Below are 25,337 nucleotides of genomic sequence, written 5' to 3'. Positions count from 1 at the left end.
TGTTCTTGAATTTGCTTATTCGTAGTGAATATTATAGCTTGATTCACCCTGTGTATCATATTGACTTTTAACCTACTGGTGCAACTTGTTCATTGCAAGTTATTAGTTGATAAACCAGCCTATATCAGGTTTTAGTTTGTATTTGCAGAGCATGTCTATTTTGCTTTGATAATCTAGGAAAATTCACTGAGAATTTAGTTAAGTAATTCAGTGTTGTATACCAATCTTCCTTCAATATTTGATGCCCATGTATGAGCATGCATTAAAGCAAGTGTTACTGAAGGGGATTTATAAAATCTAAGATTACGTGTACCATCATTAGCTGGGGTTAAAAGTTTCAAGTAGTAGTTCAAGCTTTATAAGTTGTTAGCTGTTTTATTTTCAGTTTGAGTCATGGTAATGGAATTATAATAAATTCTGATTCTAGTTTCTGTTTGGTGGTGATCCAGTTGTAAAGAGTAGGAAGGAGCTGTTTATACTGGTTTAGCAACAATCCTTACATGCCATCAAGGATGATTCTGTGTTGCTAAATTTTGTTTTCCTCGTGAGGGCATATCGAGCTTTGAGTAGACGATGCTCTACATGTTGGCACAATTATCTTCAAGTGATTGAGGTTGATCAAGTGGTTTTGATATGTTTAGTAAAGGATTTAAGTTAGGCTAATGTTGCATCTGCTAATGAAGTTTGTCAAGTATATAGTGTAGGATACTGACAAGTTACTACTTATGCAAAGGGTGGATGAAGTTCTGAATAGAGACTTGGTGGTCGGAGAAGTTTAAGTAGGTCAAAAGTGATCGAATTGTTGGTGATTAGAGAAAGAGAAGTCTAACTAGATCAACAGGGATCAAATGCTTACAGTTGAGAAGTTGTAGGATGATCAAATACCTGACAAACAAGAAAATTTGGAAGTAAGGTGTTTTGGCGGACAAGCAAAATCAAAAGGCATAAGCTCCTAGCAGGTAAACTCTAAGTGAGTTATGAGAGTCTACGAGTGACTTATATTTTGATTTTGGACATACTTTGACTTAGGCGAGGATTCGATCAAGAAACAAATATTTCAAGGTTGTAGTTGACGATCCAATCAATTAGGGTTAATACAAGTTGATTGATGTGTTGATTTATGAGTCGATTGAATGTAATCTAAGTCGACTAAGATAAACTTTGTTGATTGTCTAGTCAACTAAAGAGCTTTGTCATGTAAACAGTTTCAGTTTCTCTGTATTTGGGTGAGTCATACATGGCCTATATGGACAATACTTCAGTAGGTTGGAAAAAGGTTGAGTAATTTTTATCACCAATTTAATCGATTTAAAAAAGCTTAAGTCGATTGGAATTGCACAGAAAATTGATTGAAGTTTGTTTAAAGCCAACTTGAAGACTATAAATGAAGGGACAAGAGGAGCTCATCCAAGGCTAGAGAAATTTATTGAAATCTAACTTTCTACTGATATTGCTCTCATTTTGTCTCTTGTATTTGTTTGAGTTTAAGGACTTTACCTTCAAGCTTCCGATTTTTACACAACTTGTGCTTTATTTTATCTTTTTCATTAGTCTTAAGTTCTTGTAAGAAGAAAATATAGTGATTTAAATTGTATGTTTTAGATTTCAACTATTCACCCCTTCTAGCCATCATATCTATTCTACACTACATATGAAATTGTGATGTAATTTAATAAAGTTAATGCCCTCCATGGGTTCCACAAGTCTATTTTGGATAACTTGAGCTTAGGCATTTTGTGCTTGGTAAATGTTTGTTCTTGTCCAAAAATTTCAGAAAACCATACCAAGCTAGAAAGTATTCGGAACTAACTCGAAAGCAAAAAAAGCCCAATTCTATTAATTTGGAATTTTTTTGATAAAGCTTAAAAGTTGCAAAATTTATCTACTATGGGCACACTTAAAGTTAGGTTTTTATACTTGAGTTTGATGATATTTAGTGGTAACATAGATAGAAATTTTATTGTGTATGTACCAAAATTGCAGTCGTCAACTGTGCAAGAGAAAATTTTATTTCTTGGGTTATAGATGGAATGATCTGATGGTGGTAAAAGATGAATACGTTTTTTCTCAACGTTTCTACCAATCTATCTCAGGATCAATATGGATGAGATAAATCACGGACGGTTATTAGTCTTTAGAATAGTGACTAACACATAAGGGAAGTATTTATCTCAATTTTATCAAAATTCGAATCTTAAATCTCATGATGATAATATCTTATGTGCTAATCATTAGATCGTCTCGAGTGGACTAGATGGAATGATCTTATAAAATGTGAGAATGTGGATTCATAACCTTATATTTCTTTTGATTCATGACCTTTTATGCGGCGGATTTAATATTTAGATGTGGAAACGTGTAGAGTTGTAAGAGAGTCCTGATGATTAAGGCCTCATCAGGTTTGCACCATTTTTCTTCTAGATATGCAGGGGAGTGCATTTGTCTATGCTAACAATGGTAGCTCTGTTTAGGAAGAAAGAAATCTAAGGTGGGAAAAAATTCTCAAGGAAAAAGATAAGGAACCGAGAGAAATTCAAAAAATAATAATAATAATAATAATAATAATAATAATAAATAATTGGTCCGAGCTCTTGCGGTCACGAGCGAGTCATGTCATGACAACGAGCGGACCTCACATAGGCCATGAGCAGGCCTGGTGTGAACTCTTGTGACTGCAAGACAGATTTGTAAGGGTTGATGAAAGGAAGAGAAGAAAAGTTTGTTTAGTCCGATTTGGAGTGGATGAAAAAAAAATATCTAAAAAATAATTGGCTGATGGATTTTTTTTAATCCATTTGCCTATGATTCGACGAAAAAAGAGAGGAAAGGATCTTAATTTCTATACAATTTATTTTTTTCTTTCGTTCACCTCAAAGTAAATAAAAATATCTTAATGGTTGCTTGTAAGACATTAATGAAATGCCATATTGTAAAAATTAGACTTTGCATGAGCGTTTGAGTTTAGCTCAAACTGGAACAATTAAATTGAACTGGATTAAAATTTTAATTTAGTTTGTTTTTTTTTACAAAATTGATTTGATTCAGTTTGAACACAGTAACCATAAAAAAGATGGTCATAGGTGTGATTGTTCATAGACAAAGTCAAATAAAAAAAAAAGATAAATTATTTTTTTAATAATAAAATATACATTTATTATTGAGATCCTTTATAAAGCATTTAACAATTGCGAAGTCTACCTGTATGTTCAATAATAAAAATTAAGAATTTAGTTAAATCAATATTTACAGCAACGCAACCACTGAGGTGCCAGGAGCCAGAGCTACCGAAGGTGATCTTCTATGAACCAGCAAAAGAAGAGTAGCTATAGAAACTAGTTGAATAAGAACATCCTGACCCATCAGCCTACCTCATACCACAAGCATAAACCACAACACTAAACCTAATTGAACCCAAATTGCCTCAGACTAGCCATGTAGGCTCGGTCGAGTTCAACTCGCACAAGTAAACAGCTCCCACCTCTATCAATCTCGAGCTTGTTCAATTGAACAAGACACGGTGACCACCTCCAGCTTATCACCAAAAAACCAAGGTATGGATGGGAATCGAAAATCTTTAACAGATCTCACCATCTATTGTGCTCTGATTATAACACTTCTGATCTAACATTGTTTCTCTATAGACCACCATTCTCAAGGTAAATGACAATTTTTTTCCATTTGAGCATTAACTATTTTATTCAGCGCAGTAGAACTGCCAAGGGTTGTGATAAAATGACAGAAAATAAATTGTGAAAGACAGTAAATATTTTCCTGAACTTGTGGATGATTAGTATTCATGAGCTGATTTATCTTATGTGATTCGTTCAATGGTGCAATCTTACAGCATTAAGATGAAATGATTGCTAATTTATAGAGCATTCAATAATGATAACCTGCAAAGGATTCGTCAATACACAGGATCTCGAGAGCAAACCATCGAGCATGAAATGCTTCATTAAATTGATGCCATCACGAACACAAAGCTTTCTCTAATACCTCTTGCAGTTGCCCAGCTTTGTAAGCTTCTGCTACATAGCAGTGCAAACATTAACAAACAAAAATGGAGGGCATTGCAAGCTTGATAATGAGTTAGTATGCTAGTTTGTAGAGCTGCAATCAACTGTCCAGGGAGGTTGAAAATGAATAGGCCACTTAGTTTTCAGATGTTAATCACCATACGCTAGTTCCTGTTAGTATTAGTTATGCTAAGCTAAAATCACCTACACTTCTAAATTCAGTATCAAATTTGATATAGTGTCAACTTTACATGTAAATAAACAAGAAAAATTATGTCCGATGATGTGATGATACAAGAATATGGGAGTTCTTCAATACCTCGTGCTTATAGTCGCTTTATGACTGTCGGCACTATCGGGGATTGCTACCAGGAGGATGCAAACTAATATTGTTCCTCTACAGGTGCTTACAGATAGCAGCAATTCGTTTCTCAAAATACAACGATGTTATCTCGAAATAACAACACTTCAAATTTCGAGACCAACAAACCTTCTCACAGGTTTTATGGACTCCGAATGCAAAAGATGAGATGAATGAATTGATTTGTTTTTGTGTGTTTTTCCAACATCTGGAGGGTTCTATTTATAGAGGAGAAGAGGTGATGTACCTTTTGATGAGGATTCATCTGAGCCGTTTTATCTAGAGGGTTGTATCTATTCAGACAACCCTTGATCTGAGCCTTCAGATCTGAAGGTTGTGACATTTCAGATCACCTTTTGATCTCGACCGCCAAATTAACTCATTCAATCTGACGCTTCAGATCAAATCTGGTCACCAAAAGTCAAATTGCGACTCTTCGTGATCAACGCTCCAAATTGTATCACTTATGATCCATCACCGTCTTTGATGTTGCGAAGTGCAAAGTGCGCCAACAAAGCGCCCATTATGTGCGTACGGGTGGTAGGCTCATAGGTGCGAGCACCTGCTCGCCTATGGGAAGAGAGCACCTGCGCTTTTTATGTTAGCTCCATTAACACAGCAATGCATATAAGGAAGCAATCTCTCTTGGAAATTTCAAATGTAGGACTATTCCCCATCTACTTCCTTAACGCTATTTTTGGGCTTAACTTTAAACAATTAATTTTTCATTCACCCGTACTCGGTTTTGAGTAAATTAATAGTCTAGATTCATCTACGCGAAACGTAGATTTCGATTTAAAAGTCAATTCTGACTTTCATCGATTGATGGCACCTCGATTTTCCCTTGCAAAACCATATTAGTCATTTTAAGACCCAATATCCAATAATCCCCCACATGAATGGAAATTAATACATGTATGCATGTTGACACTTTACAGGAGTCCAATGGATAAGTCAATGCATTGGGAGCTTGTGATTTTGAACCTTCCGTAGTGGAATGCTATCGAGCATACTAAGCTGCGTAGTGAATGTGTTGTCTTGAACTGCTCAGCTATTGGTGTATACTAAGACAATAACACCCACACAGAGACATATCTCACCTACTTTTGGTTCTCATGGTTGGTTCTGTTTTGGCCATAGACACCATCTTAGATTCATGAATGTTTCATTGAAGCGGCCTATCTTCACACTCACACAGGTGACACTTCTATCAAGAGTTTCCTACCATACTCCACCTTATAAAGGTATAGAAGTCATTAAAAGCATACGCTTAACCTCACTACATGTGGTAGGATAGCACAAGTTCATCCTAGGATTGGGATAGAGATAATATATCTCGTGTGCTGTAACACAACTTCTGTAACTTTGTTGTCCCATTGAACCAATATCTTGGGATCTCCAGTCAACAAGGTTGGATTACCGCTACAGTCGTTTTAGTTGTAGATTTTTAATCTCATTCCTTTTGATGAGCAGTATACTTGATCTCGACTTAGCCCCTTCGTAAGAGGATCTGCCAACTTATCTTTTGACTTGATATAGTTGATTGCAATCACTCCATTCGAGATCAACTGTCTAATAGTATTATGTCTATGACGTATATGTCGAGACTTACCATTATACATACTACTCTGTGCCCTTTCAATTGCCGATTGACTAGCATAGTGTTTAAGTACGGCGGGCACAGGTTTCGTCCAGCTCGGAATATCTTCCACGAAATTCCTCAGTCATTCAGCTTCTTCTGCTGCTTTGTCTAGTGCTATAAACTCGGATTCCATAGTTAACTGAGCAATGTATGTCTGCTTTGTGGATTTCCAAGATACCGCTCCTCCACCGATTGTGAATACATATTCACTAGTGGATTTGGAATCTTTTGTATTTAATATCCAATTAGCATCACAATATCCCTCTAAGACAGCGGGATACATTCCGTAATGTAATCTGTAGTTCATAATAAATTTTAAATATCTAAGAACTCGCATCAGTGTTTTCCAATGGGTGTCGTTTGGATTACTTGTAAAACGACTCATCTTGTTTACCACACAAGCAATATCTAGACGTGTGTAGTTTGTGAGATACATTAAGCTACCTATTAACCGAGAATATTCCAATTGCGATATGGGCTCACCATAGTTTTTCGCTAAGTGTTACTTAGATCCATAGGTGTTTTTACTGTAGAGAGATCATACGCATTGAACCTTTTCAACATTGACTATATAATGGGATTGTGTCAAAACTATCCCATCGGATATCTTGATAATTTTGATTCCCAATATAACATCTGCTAAACCCATATCTTTCATATCGAAATTCTTGATCAACATTTTCTTTGTACTCATGTTACCTCAATTTTACTGTCCATTATAAACATGTCGTCTACATATAGACAAATGATTACATGACCTTCAGGTGTGTGTTTGACATAAATGTATTTGTCACATTCATTTATTTTGAATTCGTTTGATAACATTATTTTGTCAAATTTTTCGTGTCATTGTTTAGGCGCTTGTTTAAGTTCGTACAACGACTTAACAAATCGACACACCTTTTTTTCTTTTCCTGGAGCTACGAACCCCTCGAGTTGCTCCATATAGATTTCTTCTTCCAACTCGCCATTTAAGAATACAGTCTTAACATCCATTTGGTGTATTTCAAGGTTAAACAGTACTGCGATGGCTATCAGCACTCGTATGGACGTAATCCTTGTCACCGATGAGTAGGTGTTGAAGTAATCAATACCTTCCTTTTGTTTGTATCTTTTGGCTACAAGTCTGGCTTTATACTTATCAATCGATCCATCAGTTTTATACTTGCGTTTTAGTATACACTTACAACCTAATGATTTAGTACCAGAAAGAAGGTCCACTAATTCCCAAGTATGGTTATTCATGATAGACTTGATTTCATTATTGACAGCTTCTTTCCACAATGGGGTGTTGGGACTAGAGAGAGCTTTGCTTAATGTTCTTGGGTCCATTTCTGACATAAAAGTCATAAAGTCCGGCCCGAATGATTTCTCAAGTCTAGCCCGTTTGCTCCGACGTGGCTTTTCACTTTTTGACTGTCGATAGTCCTTTTATAACAACTAAGTTCAAAAACGTCATTTTCATTAGAACTTCCATTATTATCACTTTGAATGTTTCCCTTTTTATTCGGGAATACGTTTTCAAAAAATATCACATTCCGAGATTCTATGGTTGTTGTCACATGAATATCAGGAATGTCTGACTTGTGAACTATGAAATGATATACACTACTATTATGGGCATATCCGACAAATATTGCATCGAAAGTTTTAAGTCCGATTTTTACTTGCTTTGGCTTGGATACTTCGACCTTTGCTAAGCAACCCCCACACTTTCAGGTATTTGTACGATGGCTCGCGGCCTTTCCATAATTCATATGGTGTTTTATCTTTTTTCTTGTAAGGGATTTTGTTGAGAATGTGGTTTGCCGATAATATAGCTTCTCCTCACAAGTTCTGGGGTAAGCCTGAATTTATCAACAAGGTATTCATTATTTCCTTTAGTGTCCAATTTTACATTCGACAACACCATTCGATTGAGGCGAGTAAGCCGTCGTTGTCTGATGAATAATGCTAGATTCTGAACAAAACTCATCAAACGGTGCACCATATTCTCCACCTCTATCGCTACGAATTATTTTAATTCGTTTATCAAATTGATTTTCAACTTCTGTTTTATAGGTTCTGAAAGCTTCTAAGGCTTCGTCTTTACTTCTTAAAAGAAAGATATAACATAACCTCGTGCAGTCATCAATAAAGTAATAAAATACTTTTTACCTCCTCTAGTTTGCACGAATTTTAAGTTACATAGATCACTATGTATTAACTCTAAAGGAGTCGTTGACCTTTTCACCGAATGAAAAAGTAGTCTCGTCATTTTTGCTTCCACGCACACTTTTCATTTGTGTGTTTCGTCCACATTAACATTTGGTAATAAATTTAACTTGACAAGGCATTTCAGAGTATTATTATTGGCATGCCCAAGTCGATCATGCTATAAATTAAAACACTCAACAACGTAGCTAGAAGCTTTTATTTTATTACCATCAAAATCACGGCGTACAGTCATTAAAACCATTTTGAACCGACTCTGTTTTAAGTACCCCTTACCGACAAATACATCATTCTTCGTAAGTACAAAGTTGTTTGACTGGAACACTAGTCTGAAACCAACCTTAATAAGTGTTGATCCAGAAACTAGGTTCTTTCTGATGTCGGGAACATAGAGCACATCAATGAGTGTTAGCTCTTTCCCAGACGTCATTTTTAGAACAACTTTCCCGAGTCTGACAATCGGGGATGTCGTGGAATTGCCCATATAGAGCTTTCTTCCACTTATCGGAGTATACTTAGAGAACATCGCCTTATCAGAACCGATATGACGTGTTGCTCCAATATTGATCCACCACTGCTTTGGATTTTCTATCACCGTGTTGGCTTTAAACATGACCGCAGTGAGATTCAATTGCACGTCGTCAGAAGTTACGACCTGCTTTACAGTATCCTTCTGACTTTTGGTTGGTTTCTTCGGGCGTCTACAATCTTTGGATATGTATCTTGGCTTTCTGCAGTTGTAGCGCGTGCCCTTGAATTTCTTGCCTTGATCCTGTTTTTTGGATTGCTTCGGATTTTTGGCATTTGGCTCAACCAGGTTGGATATCTCGTCAACTGTCTGCTTCGCTCCTCTGGAGTCGGACATCTTTCGATTATCTTCCTTTATTCGTAGCCTCAGGATTAGGTCTTCAAGTATCATCTCCTTTTGCTTGTGCTTAAGGTAATTTTTGAAATCCTTCCATGACGGAGGGAGTTTCTCAATTACCGCACTACTTTGAACGACTCGTTCAGCTTCATGCCTTCGGCATTCAGATCATGCAGTATCAATTGCATGTCTTGGACTTGAGACGTTACGCTCTTGGAATCTAGCATCTTGAAATCCAAAAACGTCCGACGATGAATTTCTTCAATCCGACGTTTTCGATTTTGTATTTCTTTTCAAGTGATTCCCACAAAGATTTTGTTGTTTCCATCAAACAATACACGTTATGCAACGTGGTGTCCAATGCGTTGAGAACGTAGTTGCGGCACAGGAAATCTCCGTTCGTCCATGTATCGCATGCAGCCTTATTATCGGGCTTACCTTCCGTAGCAACCGGTGGGTCTTCATGCAAAAATCGTACGAGGTTTAGCGTTATCAGGTAGAACAACATCTTTTCTTGTCATCATTTGAAGTCGGTTTCGTTGAACTTCTCCGGCTTTTATCCGTGTGGAATGGCGGTCGAACCGTCGTTGATCCCATCCATCAGTTTGCACGATATTGTTTTATGATTGTGAGGTCTTCAATACCTCGTGCTTGTAGTCGCTACAGGTGCTTACGGATAACAGCAATTCGTTTCCTAAGATACAACGATGTTATCTCGAAATAACAGCACTTCAAATTTCGAGACCGACGAACCTTCTCATAGACTTTTTGGACTCCGAAATAGCAGCACTTCAAATTTCGAGACTGATAAACCTTTTGTGTGTTTTTCCAACATCTGGAGGGTTATCTTTATAGAGGAGAAGAGGTGATGTACCTTTTGGTGAGAATTCATCTGAGCTGTTTAATTTAGAGGGATTCATTTGAGCCGTTTAATCTAGAGGGTTGTATCTATTCAGACAACCCTTGATCTGAGCCTTCAGATCATCTTTTGATCTCGACCGCCAGATTAACTCATTCAATCTAACGCTTCAGATCAGATCTGGTCGCTAAAGGTCAGATTGCAACTCTTCGTGATCAACGCTCCAAATTGTATCACTTATGATCTATCACCCTCTTTGATGATGCGAAGTGCAAAGTGTGCCAACAAAGCGCTCATTGCGTGCGTGCGGGCAGCGCATGGGAAGAGAGCACCTGTGCTTTTTGTGTTAGTTCCATTAACACAGCAATGCATATAAGGAAGCAATCTCTCTTGGAAATTTCAGATGTGGAACTATTCCCCATCTACTTCCTTACGCTATTTTTGGGCTTAACTTTAAACAATTAATTTCTCATTCACCCGTACTCGGTTTTGAGCAAATTAATAGTCTAGATTCATCTACGCGAAATGTAGATTTCGATTTAGAAGTTGATTCTGACTTTCATCGATTGATGGCACCTCGATTTTCTCTTGCAAAGCCGTATTAGTTGTTTTAAGACCCAATATCCAACCGAATAGGCATAGATAAGAAATAAATCAACTGAGAAAAAGAGTTGCAAAATGAATCATGATCCTTAGCATTAGCTGTATTTGTTTCCAAATAAGCTAATTATGTCATTATATTCCCTATTAATTCTCATGGAATATATATTGGTATACTAGATTAGAAAAATAAACCAAGAGTATCAATTTTCATGATTATCAATAATTATACCTGACTCTATTCAAAGAATTCTTTTTTTATGATCATCTCATTCTCCAATGATAAATGCAGATGGGTAAAGAAGTCAAAGGGCGAAGCAAGCATATTGAACGACCCAAGCAAGCTGAACAAAGAGTCAAGCAGGCCAAATGGGGTCAAGCAAGTCAAGTGGGGCAAAATGGTCAAGTGAGCTGAAAGTGACAGGCGAGTAACACAGATCAAGTGAGCCAAACGAACTGAGCAGGTTGAACGAATTAATCAACACATGCATCACAAAGCGATCAGGACAATCCTTTGATTCATGAACACTTCATCTACTTTCTCCATATACGTGTTGAAGTTTGACACTCAAAACAAATTACACTCCTATGGACACTTAATATTTTAATTTATCATATGTGTAAAAAAAACGTAAGCACTGGAATCCGCACCATTGTCAACTATTCGAACCTAAGTCTAATAAACATAAGAACAAACGGATGATCAAGCAAACCAGATAAATGTTGATTGTGCTAAAGGTTCAATGGATCAAACATACTGGCTAGGTAGTAGATCATGTTATATCAATCACATTGGCTTGATGCATCTATTGGGAAAGTGATGTCAATCAGATCGGTTGACTTGGGCAAGACAATCAAATTGAGTAATATAATTGAAACAAGCAGGCCATATGGATTGGATCTTTTTCTCCTCTTTTCGAATTGTTCTAAGCCACCCTCTTATTGTCTCAAGGTAAGGCGGCAACAATAGGAGGAAAGCTTTCACTATGAACAATATGACTTTTGGAGCCAAGGTAGGATTCTCCCCTTACTTGAATAGTGAATCCATTAGGTAGGAGGTTGACAAAGCTATGGGTGGGAAATGAGGTATTTTGGATGTGGTTAAACAATGATGAAGAAGATTCCACGATTGTTTTTGCATAATGAATATGTAGTTTTATTAATATATATGTATATGTCCATTAAGAGGAGAGAAAAAAATACAAAGGGAAGTTTTTCATCCTACCCTAAGAGAGCTTGTGAGTATACTATGAAGTAGAAAAACACCCTGCCCCCTAACAATGGCAAGCTCAACTGCAAAAAAAACTTGAGCCTGACATGCCTTATAGACTTTGTTGAGCTCTAACTTAGTGGAATTTTACCAATCTTATGTAATGTCTTTTTTTATCAACTTGTTCCCTTTATATATGTTGTTTGACTCTTTATGTCCCTTATGTTACTTTTATCATGCTTATTAGATTTCATGGTTATATATTAGAATATCTTTCATTAGAGCAGGTGTTATCAATTATTAGAATATTGCTATTACTTATGAATAATTACATGAAAAAGAGTTTGCAAAAGTTGGTCTGTCCACACTTAATTATCACATGATGCCTTGTGATGATTCTAAACTAATGAAACTTTAGAATTGTCGACACCCAAATGAAAGGTCAAGCTTCTAAAGTGTTGATTTTACATCAATGTGAGCTATAGGTTTGAGTCTTATAGGTCTAACGGCTGAAGTAACCACTATGGACAAAAGATAAATTGGACTCTATAGATGAGGTGACCCTCTCAGGTCAGGAGATAGATATGGGCATTGTCCCCGATTTGACGATTGTGATTGAGGTCTCCATTATGTTTCATGTTAGAGATTATATCATTTGCATAGTGTTTCTCTTGCATTGACTTGCTTATTTATTTATTTATTTGCTTGTTGCTTTGGGAGGCTTGGTGCAGTAAATTTGTTGTTGTATGACCTAAAGGCCATGGTTTAAGTTTCGAAAACAGCCTCTTGCAAAGCAAGGTTACGTACAATAGACCCTTCCCCGAGACCTCACATTGACAGGAGTTTCATGCACCGAACTGCCCTTTTGCTTTGAGAAGCTCACCTACTAGTTTATTTTTAATAAGTCTCTTTTCATTTTTGCTTCATACCAGTCAAAAACATTTGGAGGTGTTGAGTAAAGTCATTAGACATGCTGCTCTATTCTTGAGATGCAGTCATCATCCAACTTCAAAGTTCATATGTTTTATGGAGTTTTCCTTTTAATTCACTTTATATTTCTGCACACTTATATTATGTTTTTGTATATTTATCATGTTCCCTTTTCATCAATTCAAAACATTGTACATATAGATAACATTTATTAGTTAAGGATTCAAGTTAATTGCTATTGTTCTTGGTGTAATGTTCATGTATTCCCATGAATGTAGCATACAATTGTGTTATGAGCATTATCTAGTGTCTCAGAGTCATAGCCTTCACTTGCACAAGGGATGTGCTGATGGAATTGTCCAATTGTTGATGTAGCACTTATATGTTTCGGCGGCTCTTGTAATTATGACGAATTGGCTTCTTCATAAAACATGAAATATTGCTATGCATACACATTTCTCAAAAAGTCTAGCACAACTATTTTTTTTTTTTGACCTAGAAAAAACTCAACTATTTTGTTCAAAATTCCAAGAAGAAACTCTAATCTTTTGTTCATATTGAATTTTCTAGCTGATATTATGGTTATTAATCCATGAGGCTTCATTTGAGAATGATAGAAAACTTTACTAGCATGCAAATCAGAAAAACTTCTTGCAATAACAAAATAACTGGAAAAATGGACAAGCATTCAACCTTATGGGTTGAAATCTTACCGACAACAATGTCACAGCCACCAAAAAACTCCCCATCAATGTAGAGTTGGGGAAAAGTTGGCCAGTTTGAGTATTCCTTCATCCCATGACGCAGGATTTCGTTTTCAAGTATGTTCAGAGTGTCAAAGGGCACGTTCAGTGAATTCAAAACCTGCACCACAGTGTTCGAGAAGCCACACTGGGGGAATTCCTTCGTTCCCTTCATAAAAAGCACCACTTTTTGCGATTGCACGACCTTATCGATTGTCGATTTCAGCTCGGGACTCAAAGCTGAAGCCAAATCAATCGAAGAAACAAAGTAAAGACTAGGAACAGAAACATACTTCAAACCCTAATCCATTCGACAGACAGGAGAAAAATGAAGTGGCGTATTCATAACAAGCCATCAAGAGACAACCGAAGGAGCAGAACCTTACCAGAGGAGCACCTAATTGCGAGAGAGGCCGCCCTATGCCTCTGTCCGATGCGTCTAGAATCTCCCCTTTTGGTCAGGAGGCAGCCAGAGACAGAGGAGGAATTCGTGACTACATGAGATCCCCGACGATGAAGAGGCGCGGTGAGGAAGTCGGAAGGAGTAGCAAAGACGGCGGCGACTGCAAGCGAGGCCATCGTTCACTTGTCGGCGAAAAGGCGTGTCGCGAGAGAGACGGCGGAGAGGACGGGGCGGCGGTGGCAACGGTGGTGGATCTTCGGAATCTACGAGCCAAGCAAACGAAAATAATTTTTGAGATAAAAAAATTCATTTTACTTCATATTTTGTCTTTGTGAGAATGATTAAATAATATATTTTTATAAAGAATTAAAAGTGTATATTCCTTTTTAAAAGGAAATGTTTTCTGCTCCATTTTACAGGGTGTAAAAATAAATTCAATCCAAGTTCGGATTGTAAATTTTTGGATTCGGATATAATTTGAGTCAGAGGATTTTAGGTTGAAAATTTTAGATTTGAATTGGATTCGGATCTACTCAAATTGGAAAGTTAGTGGGTATTTTAGATTAAATTAAATTTTATTTTAAAAATTAAAATATTTTATATATATTAATATTAAATAATGGAGGATAGAGACAAAAGTTGAAAATTATAAAAAAAATAATAAAAAAATCATTTTGAATAGATTTTTTCATATTTTTTAGATTATTCGGATGGGATTCAGATTTATCATATTTAGATTAAGTTCAGATTTTAATTTAGAAGTTTCAGATTAAGTTTAAATTCTGATTGAATTCAGATTGAGATTAAAAAATAATTGATCCAACTCAAATTTCATCCGACCCATCCAAATTCGTATCTATTTTTAACATTAAAAAGATGTTTTATATATCCCAATATTTCTAATATTATTGTAGGCTTTTAATTTCATAGAATTAAGTTAACTGCTAGATTTATTCTTTTATTTTTTTTATCTTCTTCATTTGTCCATATATTTTAAAGTCCTTTTATTTATAAGAAAAAAAATCTCAAATAAATAAAATCTTGAACTTTAGAAAATTTAAGAAGCGCATCAATTTAAAATAATTAGATTTGTGTAAAATTTTGAACAAAATTGTTATGTGATTTTAAATAACTCTAAATTGAATAAAATAAAATAAAGAGAGAGTTTTTGAGTATAAGAAATGAATAAGAGTACTTATTTATAAATTTAGAACGTTTAACTTTATATATATATATATATATATATATATATATATATATATATATATATATATATATATATATAGTTTTGATACTGTGCGCGATGCGCGACTGTGAGTGTCGCGCACAGTATCAACGTTTTTTTGTTTTTTTTGTTTTTTTTTATTTTTATAAAAAATAATTAAAAAATTTCTTTACGATTTTATTTATAGGGTTCAGGCTTTGGGTATAGTGTTAAAGCTATTTTTTTTTTTGTAGATTTTATCTATAGGGTTTAGGCTTTCTAATTAGGTTATAGTATTTGGTTTAAAAAAAAATAAATTAAATTAATTTAAGTATTTATTGAGTATTGTAATGTGTTTAGGGGATATATCTATCTATTAAATTTAAATAAGGAAATATTAAATTTTTAAAATTCAAAAAACAAAAAAAAATAAAATAAAAATCATTTACTAATGCATATGGATTCATGACAACGGAAGACTTATATATATATATATATATAAATATATATATATATATATATATATATATATATATATATATATATATATATATATATATATATATACTACTGATTTTACATTGCGTGACCCTTGGATCCAAGGTGCCAAGATTAACTCTAGATGTCCTGGGTTGAATTTAGGTGATCCAGGCTCCTAAGTCAATCCAAAATATTTTTTAAAATTTTTTTATCTTAGAGTATATTATATATATTTAGGGTTTAAAATTTTAGAATTTAAGAATAGAGTTATAATAAATTTGAGTCAATAAGATTTTTGTATCAAGGATTAAGATTTTTCTTTTATATTATAGTATTCAAAATTAAAAATTTTAAATATTTATAAGGTATATATTATATATATTTAGGGTAAAGATTTTAGAATTTAAAAATTGAGCTATAAGATTTTTTCTCAAGGATTAAGATTTTTCTCTTATATTATAGTATTCAAAATTAAAAATTTTAAATATTTATAAGGTATATATTATATATATTTAGGGTAAAGATTTTAGAATTTAAAAATTGAGCTATAATGGTTTTGAGTGATTTTTTTTTTCTATGTTCAAGTTTCCATTTTATATTATAACATTTAAAATTAAAAATTTTAAATACTTATAGGTATAATATTCTTCTTTGAGGAAATATTAATTTTAAAAAAAAAATAAATCGAGACGACTAGATTTGAGATGCCTAAATCCACAGCAAAAGATAATATAAGATGGCAGTATATTATTCCTCTGTATTTATATATTTTAGTTGAACTAAAAAGCGCATGAAAGCATTTATTTGTGAAGTTAGACTAATTTAGGTTCACTTGTCATACGGTCCTAAATAGATTTAAATTAGAGAAAGAAGGAATACAATTGCTCTAGAGGGTATAGGAAATACATAATAGTAGTTGTTTGAACCCTAAATGAGGCGTATAATGACTCTAAATAAAAAGGTCTAAAGAATTCATAAAAGATATTTATTTATAAATTTAGAATGTTTAAAATTTATATAGGAGTTTTGCCTAAAACTATTTGAATTTCAAATATATATATTACTCATGTACATAATGAAAATTTAATATTACATGTATTTAATTCTAGGGTGGTAGATGACTTTTAATTCTTTAGATAACATATTTCCATGTGAACTCTATAAGCATTGAATCATGCGATCATAGAAATAAATTACCCTAAAAAGGTTCTGTGTTTAAGAAATCATATGGTCTGAAAACGTCTGTGTAGATTCGGGTCGGATCGAATTTTCTCTTTCAAATTTCAATCTAAATTCGATCTAAATTTAAATTCAATTCAAAACTTCTAAATTTGAATTGGAATTCAATCAATCTATTCTGACCTGAATAACTTAAAAATTCTATCCTATTAACATTAATAATATACATAAAAGTATCTTAATTTTTAAAATAAAATATGAGTTAACCCCAAAATATCCGCTAAACTCTCAATTTAGGTAAACTCAAATCTGATCCAAAAAATTTTCAATCTGAAACTCATTAAAAAAAATTATAATTTAGGAACGAATATTTATGATAAAAAATTTTCATTGCTAATTTGTAACAAAATTTACAACAAAAATATAAATTGACACTATTTAGCAACGTATTTTATGATAATATTTTTCGTAGCAAATTAGCAACAAAATATGATTCGTCACAAAATTCATTGGAAACTAGCTACAAACTTCAATATTTATAGTAGATTTTGTGACGAATCCTAAATTCGTCACAAATTCAGCAATGAAAAATGGATTTGTCGCACATTCAGTGATGAATAATGGATTCGTCGTAAAATTTGCGATGAATTCAGGATTCGTCGTAGAATTCATTTTTTTATATATAAATTAGACTCTCTAAAGCCAGTTGAGGTACTTAAAGAGTTCAGAATGAGATGAAACCAGTTACTATAGGTCCCTATAAATCTTTTTATCATATAAATACACTCAAATATTAATTAACATTCTATGACAAATTCTTGCATTTATCGCAGATTTGCGACGAATTTCACAATGAATTTATTTTCATCTAAAAAACCCCTAACTTTTTAACCTGATGTAAAATACCGGAAAATAGGCGAATATTAAGGAGGGAATTTTCCAAAATTTTTGGGAATTTTTCGGGAATTTTTCGGAGCTCGTACGGAGGAGTTAACGGGGATAAAAACGGGGACCGGGAAAGCCTGTTTAGGTTACCCCATTTAAGCGAGGAAATGTTTATAATTACATTTCCTTTTTTCTTTTATTTTCTTTATTTTGTTTTCTTTTCTTTCCTCACGCCGAACCATTTCCTTCCCTTCCGATTTCCCCTGCGACGCCGAAGCCCTAACCGCCGGCCACTCAGCGGTTCCCTCCTCCTCTCCCAGGCGTGAATAAGCCCCGGACCAAGGGAAGTCGGCACTTCCTTTCTCCCTCTCCGCAGCCGACTGACCTCCTTCGTGCCCTCGCCGTCGGTGACGCACGGAGCCGTGCCTTTCTCCCTTCTGCCCTAGCCGAATTCCTTCCATCGTCGGCAGCCGAGTTTCTCTCATCAGCCGTCGAACTTGCGTGCCCTAGGTGCCACCGACGCCGACGCCCTCTCCGATCTCCACTGTGCTGCCAGCGAGCTCCTCTCTGCCCTAGCGCCGGCCCACCGCCGAGCCTAGCATCCTCTCCCGCCACCACAGCGACGCCACTGCTGCCGCTCGATCTCTTCTCCCCTCTGCCGGTCGGTCTCTCCTTCTCCTCCTTCCCGAGCCGCACCAGGCGCCGCCACCACCTGAGGCTGAACGGAGCAGCGCCTGACCTAGGGTTTCCGGCAGTGGGCTGATACATGATTTTTCCAGCCATTGCTGGTTGCTACCATCGCCAGAGAAGAAGGTCAGGTAATGGTATTGTTAATTTCAGCAGTGATGTAGATTTTTGGTATGCTATTGTAGGGATTTCTAATTAGTTAGATATGGAATTTGTTTTCCAATTGGCAGTGACAGTGGTGTGAAGTTGTTGGATTCCGGCCACCACAACACTGAATGCCTTGGTTGTTTCCTTGATATCCAACTTTGATCCGATCAGTGAAAGGTAAAGTTCTTGTTTAACGTTGTGGATTTAGGTCTTGCTGTGGAGAAATTAATCGATGACCAGTTAAGGTTGATCAATAATTAGGGTTTTCCTAATTGAATTAGGTATATTGGTGATTATTATTTAGGGTTTTTGCCCTAAATAGTTTTAAGGATTCTATTTAGCAATTCATTGGAATTTTAGCTAAATAAAATATATCTCTGTTGGTATCACAGGACTTTGACGCGAGACGGGTATCTCGGAGTCAGATTTGGACTTTTCTTATCGGAGGCGGGTACTTTTGACTTATGTCATTTGATATGCTTAGTAATTAAATTAACATGTTGCATTAATGGTGTTTCTTATCTGTTTCGGTTAATCACTACCCAAATCTTACATGCTTGATTGATTGATTGGTTCTGCATCTCAGGTATATTTTACCTATTTATACATGCTTATAGGGGTAGTGATATACCATGCTTCACCATGTTCAGGACCTAGGTTTTTATACCTTCTGTGTACCTTTGATTCGATATGATTCGTTGACCTAGGGTGCACTTTTCTATATACATGGATTAGGTCAGGATGTTTATATGGTTATTGCCATACATCATTTGCATGATTACATGCTGTGCGATAGTCCGCTCCATTATTGTTGAGCACATCGCCAGTTACATGGATCTGCACACACCACCACTCATGGGTTAGTGGTCGATTCAGCCAGTGTGGGGACTCTGTTAGGCACCGTTGGTTCGCTCATGGGTAGTGTGACACAACGTGTTATTCGGCAGGATTCCTCCCGTATTTGAGTACCGGGAGTTGAGAGCATTGAGCTCCCCATCTATGATTTGGGGTAGGAGGATAGGTGTACTCCGACAACATCCCGTCCACTCGGTCACTCATCGGGAGTAGTGACGACAGAGTGCACGGTTGTCACGACCCTACCCACTCGGCCTCACTTTTGTATGAGATGATCGATGGCGTTAGGGGTGACCAGGACGCATCATTGGCATCATATGCATGATTGTGTTTGCTGCATTTATTTGCTACATATTGTTTGGATACCTATGTTTGACACACGCATAGAATTTCCTTATCCCTCGGACTGTTTGACCTTATACTTAGGACCTGGTTAGTACAGTATTCTCCTGTTTATTTCAGATGCATTCTTATCTTTCTTATCGGGAGACTGTACGCATGATTAGTGCTAGGTGTTGTTTATTTACTTTGCATATCAATTGTACCTGTGTTGGACTCACCCCGCCTCCATTGTTGTTACTTTCAGGTTGATGCTGTCAGGAGGGAGTTCCAGTCGCTAGTCCCCACTGCACGTAGTGCTACTCCGCTGCTGGTTTTTGAGTTGTTTCATTTTAGCTTTTTCGCTATCAGACTTTATTTTAGTTTTGTTTTGGACTTACATATGGATATTGTATGGAATCTTTCCGTTGGATGGACTTTTAGTATGATTTGGATTTACTCTACTACATGCCTGCCTGGACGGCAGAAGAGGTAAGAAAAATCGGATTTGGGCTTTACGAGTGTAGTTGAGTAGGGTTGATTTCGAGTCAGGGTATTACTATGTTGTTTATTTTATTAACTGCGTGGTTGTGACAGCTAGAGGCTGAATACATATATAAACTGCGTGGTGATTGATTTTATTTACTGTTATTATTCCAGCCGCCTGTGGCTGAGTATTTAGTGCTTGTAGAAAATTTTGATTGTCCGCCGTACAGGGGAGATGCTGCCGAAATTTTCTCGGACAGGGACTCTTCTGGGGGCGTGACAATTTAGTGGTATCAGAGCACAGTTTTACGATCTTTTGTTTTCGTATTTAGTATGTTTGGGATAACCTGATACCAATTTATTTACTTTGTATCAGAGCGCCAAGTTTGGCGATACTTGTTGGATTTTTGTATTATGGATTTTCGAGATTTATCTGATACCAATTTATTGGTATCAGAGCGGGTTATGATACCTACTTTTGGTGTTCTGGAGATTTATCGGATACCTGTTGTTGGTATTCTGGATATTTGGTTAGCCAGGTTTGCGAGGCAAACTGGGCATTTTCGGATTTTCGATATCGTTATGTTTCGGATTTCTGTTTCGGATTTATATGGATTTCTGTCGATTTTCTCGTTCGGAATTTTGAGGTCAGAAGTTGGGGACGGGACAGTGATGGAACATCTCCAGACGGCAAATAGGTATGATGTTTATTTTATGATAGTTAGGACATCTATTAGCACTTTATCTTTATTACCTGTCTGGTTGTTGTGGCCATATTACATGTGATGGGTTAGCCACTGATCTTGGTCGACCCTAATAGAGATCAAGGATTATAGTCACTGGTGATTTTTCATATCATACCATCAGTAGTTTTAGCTTCTGTTACTACTATTAGGAGATGGAGGCACATATCAGCCTCTGCTATTGTTAGCTGGGTAATGGATGATACCTATATATTCCTGTGGACTTAGCCAGTAGAGTTTTTATACTCGTATCTTTTGGATATTAGGGTATCTGATACGATGAAAATTGGTCATTGGAGAGTTATCATGTTTGATCATTGTTGAGAATGATTTGAGGTTGAGGGATTTTGGAAGATCTGATATTATGGTGTGTTGATTTCTAATGATTTATGAGAGTAAATGTTATGTGGTTGTTTGATGATCCATTATTAGATATTTGTTTTGATGATCTATTAGTGGATAACTATTTTGATGATTTATTTTTGGGTTGTCATTGATGGTGACATAGTTAGTGTCATTTATAATATTCACAGGTTTGATGCTTATGGTTGGTGATCAGATTATAAATTGGGTGCTAGAGAGTTTATGGTTGAGTGTGCCTATGAGATTTTAATAAACTTGGTTGGTTATGGATAGTTAACAGGATGATATAAAAAAAAAATGATATATGCTTCCTCTGATATGGGACTATGTGGATAAATAATGATTGATGTTTTGAATGCTAACTTGCCCTCATGGGGAGTAGAGATTTATTCATCTGATATAGTGTGGGCTGATGTTTTTGAGGATGAAGATTAGAGTGTCATGATGTTATTAAATTCTGACTTTTTCTTTTGAGTCGTACACATTTATACATATGATATTATGTGGTTGGATATACCTTAGTTGCTTGTGGAGGATTAAGGTATTTTTGATTAGTTAGTAGATGAATGATTTAGTTTTGTTGGGTGATCAGTAGAGGATTGCCATATTCTATTTTTAGAGGTTCGAACCTTTAGGTTATTTGTGCTTAGTTATGTATCTAGAGCACATTTGAGTACATGCTTTGTACTGACGTGAAAATGACTGATTTAGCCATATATCATTATCGGCTTGGATAGGTTATAAAGGATCGATGTATCCTATTCCATGAAGATTTTGACCGTGGATTGTATATACCTGGTGGGATAACTTAGAGGGTGCTTTGGGATATGTGACCCCGCTGATGTAAGGAAGTGTAGAGCTAATTACTTAACACTTATGGAATACAATAGTTACTAGTGTATACTGGGAGAGTACATTTGGATTTATGATGATAAAATTTTCCCCATTAGATATAGTCTTGGTAGTGTATGACATTGACTGGCAATGTTATACCACGGTGTGTATATTTTTCTTGTCCGATACCAGTTCCTTTGAACCTAGAGCAGGGTTGTTACTGGATGATTATGCTGCTTTATTTTGGGTTGCTTTTGATTGATGTATTCATGCTTGATACATATGCATGAATTTTGTTTAGATATACCGGTAACCCATGAGTGTTGGTAGCATAAGGTTGGTCTCTTTGATTGAGCTGGTGTGCTGATTTTGCATGTCTATGTTACATGTATATTATGATTGTTATGTGTTGTAGGAGTCATGTTGTAGACTGCCCATTTGCAAGTATTATATGTATCCATGTTCTGATATGGTTTGAAGTTTCCTTGTGGATCATAGCTATGTAGTTCGGTGTATGTATCTGGGTGTATTATTGAAGATATCTTGTTGATTAAATCCGAGATGTAGTATAAGTACATCAGTGGTGTTTTGATGGAGGCATTTTGTCGATTTAATCTGAGTTGTGATATGTACATATGTGTTTGGTGTAGTATCTGAGGTATCTTTTTGATTATGTTGATATGTGAGTGCACCTGGATTTAGTATGCTTTATTGGAAGTATATGATGGTTATACTCTTGGCATAGGTGTATATATGCCATGTGAGGTTGTTTGAGGTGTATTGTTGATTTTACCTAAGTTGATTTTGCACACGGGTTCGATATGTATTGTTGGAGATATCACGATGATTTATACCTATGTTATGTGTATGTTTGGTGTGTACTAATTGGAGGATTATGTCGATTATACATATGTTGTGTGAGCACGTGTGCCAGGTATATATTGGTAGCAGCATGATGATTCTACTTATGCGGAATGCAGAATGTGGAGTGACTGCATTATGTCATTTGTTGGATTAACTCATCAATTAATTTTCCTATCAGTGGATGACCCACTAGGATGCTGATAGAGTTGATGATGGATTTGATTAGTTTACTAGGTTGTTATAGCCTAGGCTAACCACAGTGATTTGTGGTAGAGAGATCTTGTACAGTCTCTAGCTGGATAGTTAGGTTCCTTGGGGTACTTATGTATTATTTTGTGGTGGAGAGTTGCTCCCACATATTACGGATTGCTTGTAGTAGAGCATTGCCCCTATATTTATTGCGATACATGTTATAGATTATTTGTAGTGGAGTGTTACTCCTACATATTGAGGATTTCTTGTGGTAGAGCGTTGCTCCCACATATGTGGTATTTTCTGTGATGGAGCGTTGCTCTCACACTGGAGGATCTATGCTTAGATGATTTATATCATTGATGATCATATTTCAGATTTATTGTCGATGATCTTATGGATTGGGAATGTCTGTGATACGGACATTATGTGTATTGGTTTTACCATTAGGGCTTGCGGAGCCTTAGATGTTTTCATGGATTAGATGATTTGGGTGTCTCTAGGATGTTTGGATCGGTTTCCATTGTCTTGTTGACGATGTTGTGATCTATTCCTGATCTGAGGTGTATCACGTACACTATCTTTGCATAGTTCTAGAGATGTTTCGACTGAAACGTCTAGATGTGAAGATCAGTAGTGCGTATTTTGGTTGTCTTCTGTGAGATGTTTGAGACACACGGTCATCAGTAGGAGTATACCGTGGTTCCACAGGAGATCGAGGTTGTTACCGTTGGGAGTAGACGGAGTCTATAGAAGAGGCTCGCAACTTCCTTTGTTTGGCTCGATATTTCCGGAGATACGTTGAGGGTTTCTCTCGGATAGCTATGTCACTGACACGTTTGACCTGGAAAGGCGTGAAGTTCACTTGGATTAAGGATGACAAGACCAGCTTCTAGGAGTTGAAGCGGAGACTAGTGTCGGCTCCGATTTTGGTGTTACCTTCTGGAGAGGACGGATATGTCCTCTACACCGACGCATCTCTACAGGGTATGGGTGCTGTTCTGAGGTAGCACGGTAGAGCGTTCTTATATGCTTCTCGATAGTTGAGGGAGCCTGAGAAGAAAATACTCAGTTCATGATCTGGAGTTGGCCGTTATTATTTTTTTTGCCCTGAAGATTTGGCGGTAGTACCTGTATGATATTACATTGAGATTCTCACTGACCATCGGAGTCTCAAATATCTGTTCACTCAGAAGGAACTTAATCTTTGACCGAGGACATAGATGGAGTTCCTGAAGGATTATGATTGTACCATTAGCTATCACCGGGAAAAAAACTAATGTGGTTGCCGATGCACTTAGCTAGAGGTCCAGAGGGACTTTAGCTTGCCACCGAGTTGTGGTCACTGATGTGATTCAGGATTTCTCTGAGTTAGACATTGAGGAACAGGGACAGACAGAGCAGGGTATTCTTGTTACCATAGTTGCTTAGTCGTCGATCAGGACGAGAATCCGAGAGACCCAGTTGTTGAGACCTCATAGGACTCAACGTGAGGCAGAGTTGGTCCGTATTATCAGACGGAGGATGTCAAAAGCATAAGACTGCCAGAAGAGTTATGCTGACCCGAGTCGGAGACACCTTGAGTTCTCCATTTGCGGCTATATATTTCTGCGAGTTTCGCCCACGAAAGGGGTGAAGAGATTTGACCTCAGAGGTAAGCCAGCTCCGCGGTACATTGGACCTTTCCAGATCTCGGAAAGGATTGGAGCAGTAGCTTACTGGTTAGCACTATCGCCGTCCTTGGTAGGCGTGCACGATGTATTCCACGTATCTATGCTGAGAAGATACGTACTCGACCCGACACATGTGCTGACAGATATCTCAGTTAAGTCTGGCGTCACTTATGAGGAGGTTCCGGTACGGATTCTCGACCGTAAAGAGCGTCAGTTGCGGAACAAGACTATTCGGCTGGTTAAAGTCGGATGACAGCATCATTCCGACGAGGAGGCTACTTGGGAGCTCGAGGATACTATCCGAGCTTGATATCCCCATCTTTTCACTTGAGGTATGTGATTTATTTACCGTTCAGCATTTATACTCTATATCTGTTGTTAGTACTTGCTGATGGTAGATAACGAAATTTGGGGACCAAATTTTTATTAGTGGGGGAGAATGTAAAATACCAGAAAATAGGTGAATATTAAGGAGGGAATTTTCCAAAATTTTTGGGAATTTTTCGGGAATTTTTCGGAGCTCGTACGGACGAGTTAACGGGGATAAAAACGGGGACCGGGAAAGCCTGTTTAGGCTACCCCAT

At 36.5% G+C, this 25,337-nt stretch overlaps 1 protein-coding gene and 1 long non-coding RNA gene across 2 annotated transcripts; one reads left to right on the top strand and one right to left on the bottom strand.

Moving 5' to 3' along the window:
* Window positions 1–3,743: 3,743 nt before the first annotated feature.
* Window positions 3,744–14,155, bottom strand: LOC122041148 (monothiol glutaredoxin-S14, chloroplastic-like). The gene is made up of 3 exons (XM_042600744.1): window positions 13,827–14,155; window positions 13,411–13,680; window positions 3,744–4,025 (listed from the first exon to the last, which is right to left on the bottom strand). The coding sequence occupies exons 1-3, from the start codon at window positions 14,017–14,019 to the stop codon at window positions 3,970–3,972; spliced, it is 519 nt and encodes a 172-aa protein (XP_042456678.1). The 5' UTR covers window positions 14,020–14,155; the 3' UTR covers window positions 3,744–3,969.
* Window positions 14,156–17,809: 3,654 nt separating this feature from the next.
* On the top strand, window positions 17,810–18,873 carry LOC122039677. Its single transcript, XR_006128321.1, has 3 exons — window positions 17,810–18,409; window positions 18,509–18,602; window positions 18,818–18,873. It is a non-coding gene; the product is annotated as an uncharacterized LOC122039677 (long non-coding RNA).
* The last annotated feature ends 6,464 nt before the right edge of the window (window positions 18,874–25,337 follow it).

This window comes from Zingiber officinale, chromosome 2A (genome assembly GCF_018446385.1).
Source record: "Zingiber officinale cultivar Zhangliang chromosome 2A, Zo_v1.1, whole genome shotgun sequence".
NCBI lineage: Eukaryota > Viridiplantae > Streptophyta > Magnoliopsida > Zingiberales > Zingiberaceae > Zingiber > Zingiber officinale.
This window is presented reverse-complemented; position numbering and strand designations above follow the sequence as displayed.

What these genes read in the sequence shown, in the direction of transcription:
- LOC122041148 (XM_042600744.1), bottom strand. Translation starts at nt 14,019, where the DNA reads ATGGCCTCGCTTGCAGTCGCCGCCGTCTTTGCTACTCCTTCCGACTTC. An exon ending in CGCAATTAGGTGCTCCTCTG is followed by an intron (nt 13,681 to 13,826) that starts GTAAGGTTCTGC and finishes ATTTGGCTTCAG; the next exon opens with CTTTGAGTCCCGAGCTGAAA. An exon ending in TGGCTGTGACATTGTTGTCG is followed by an intron (nt 4,026 to 13,410) that starts GTAAGATTTCAA and finishes GCTATGTAGCAG; the next exon opens with AAGCTTACAAAGCTGGGCAA.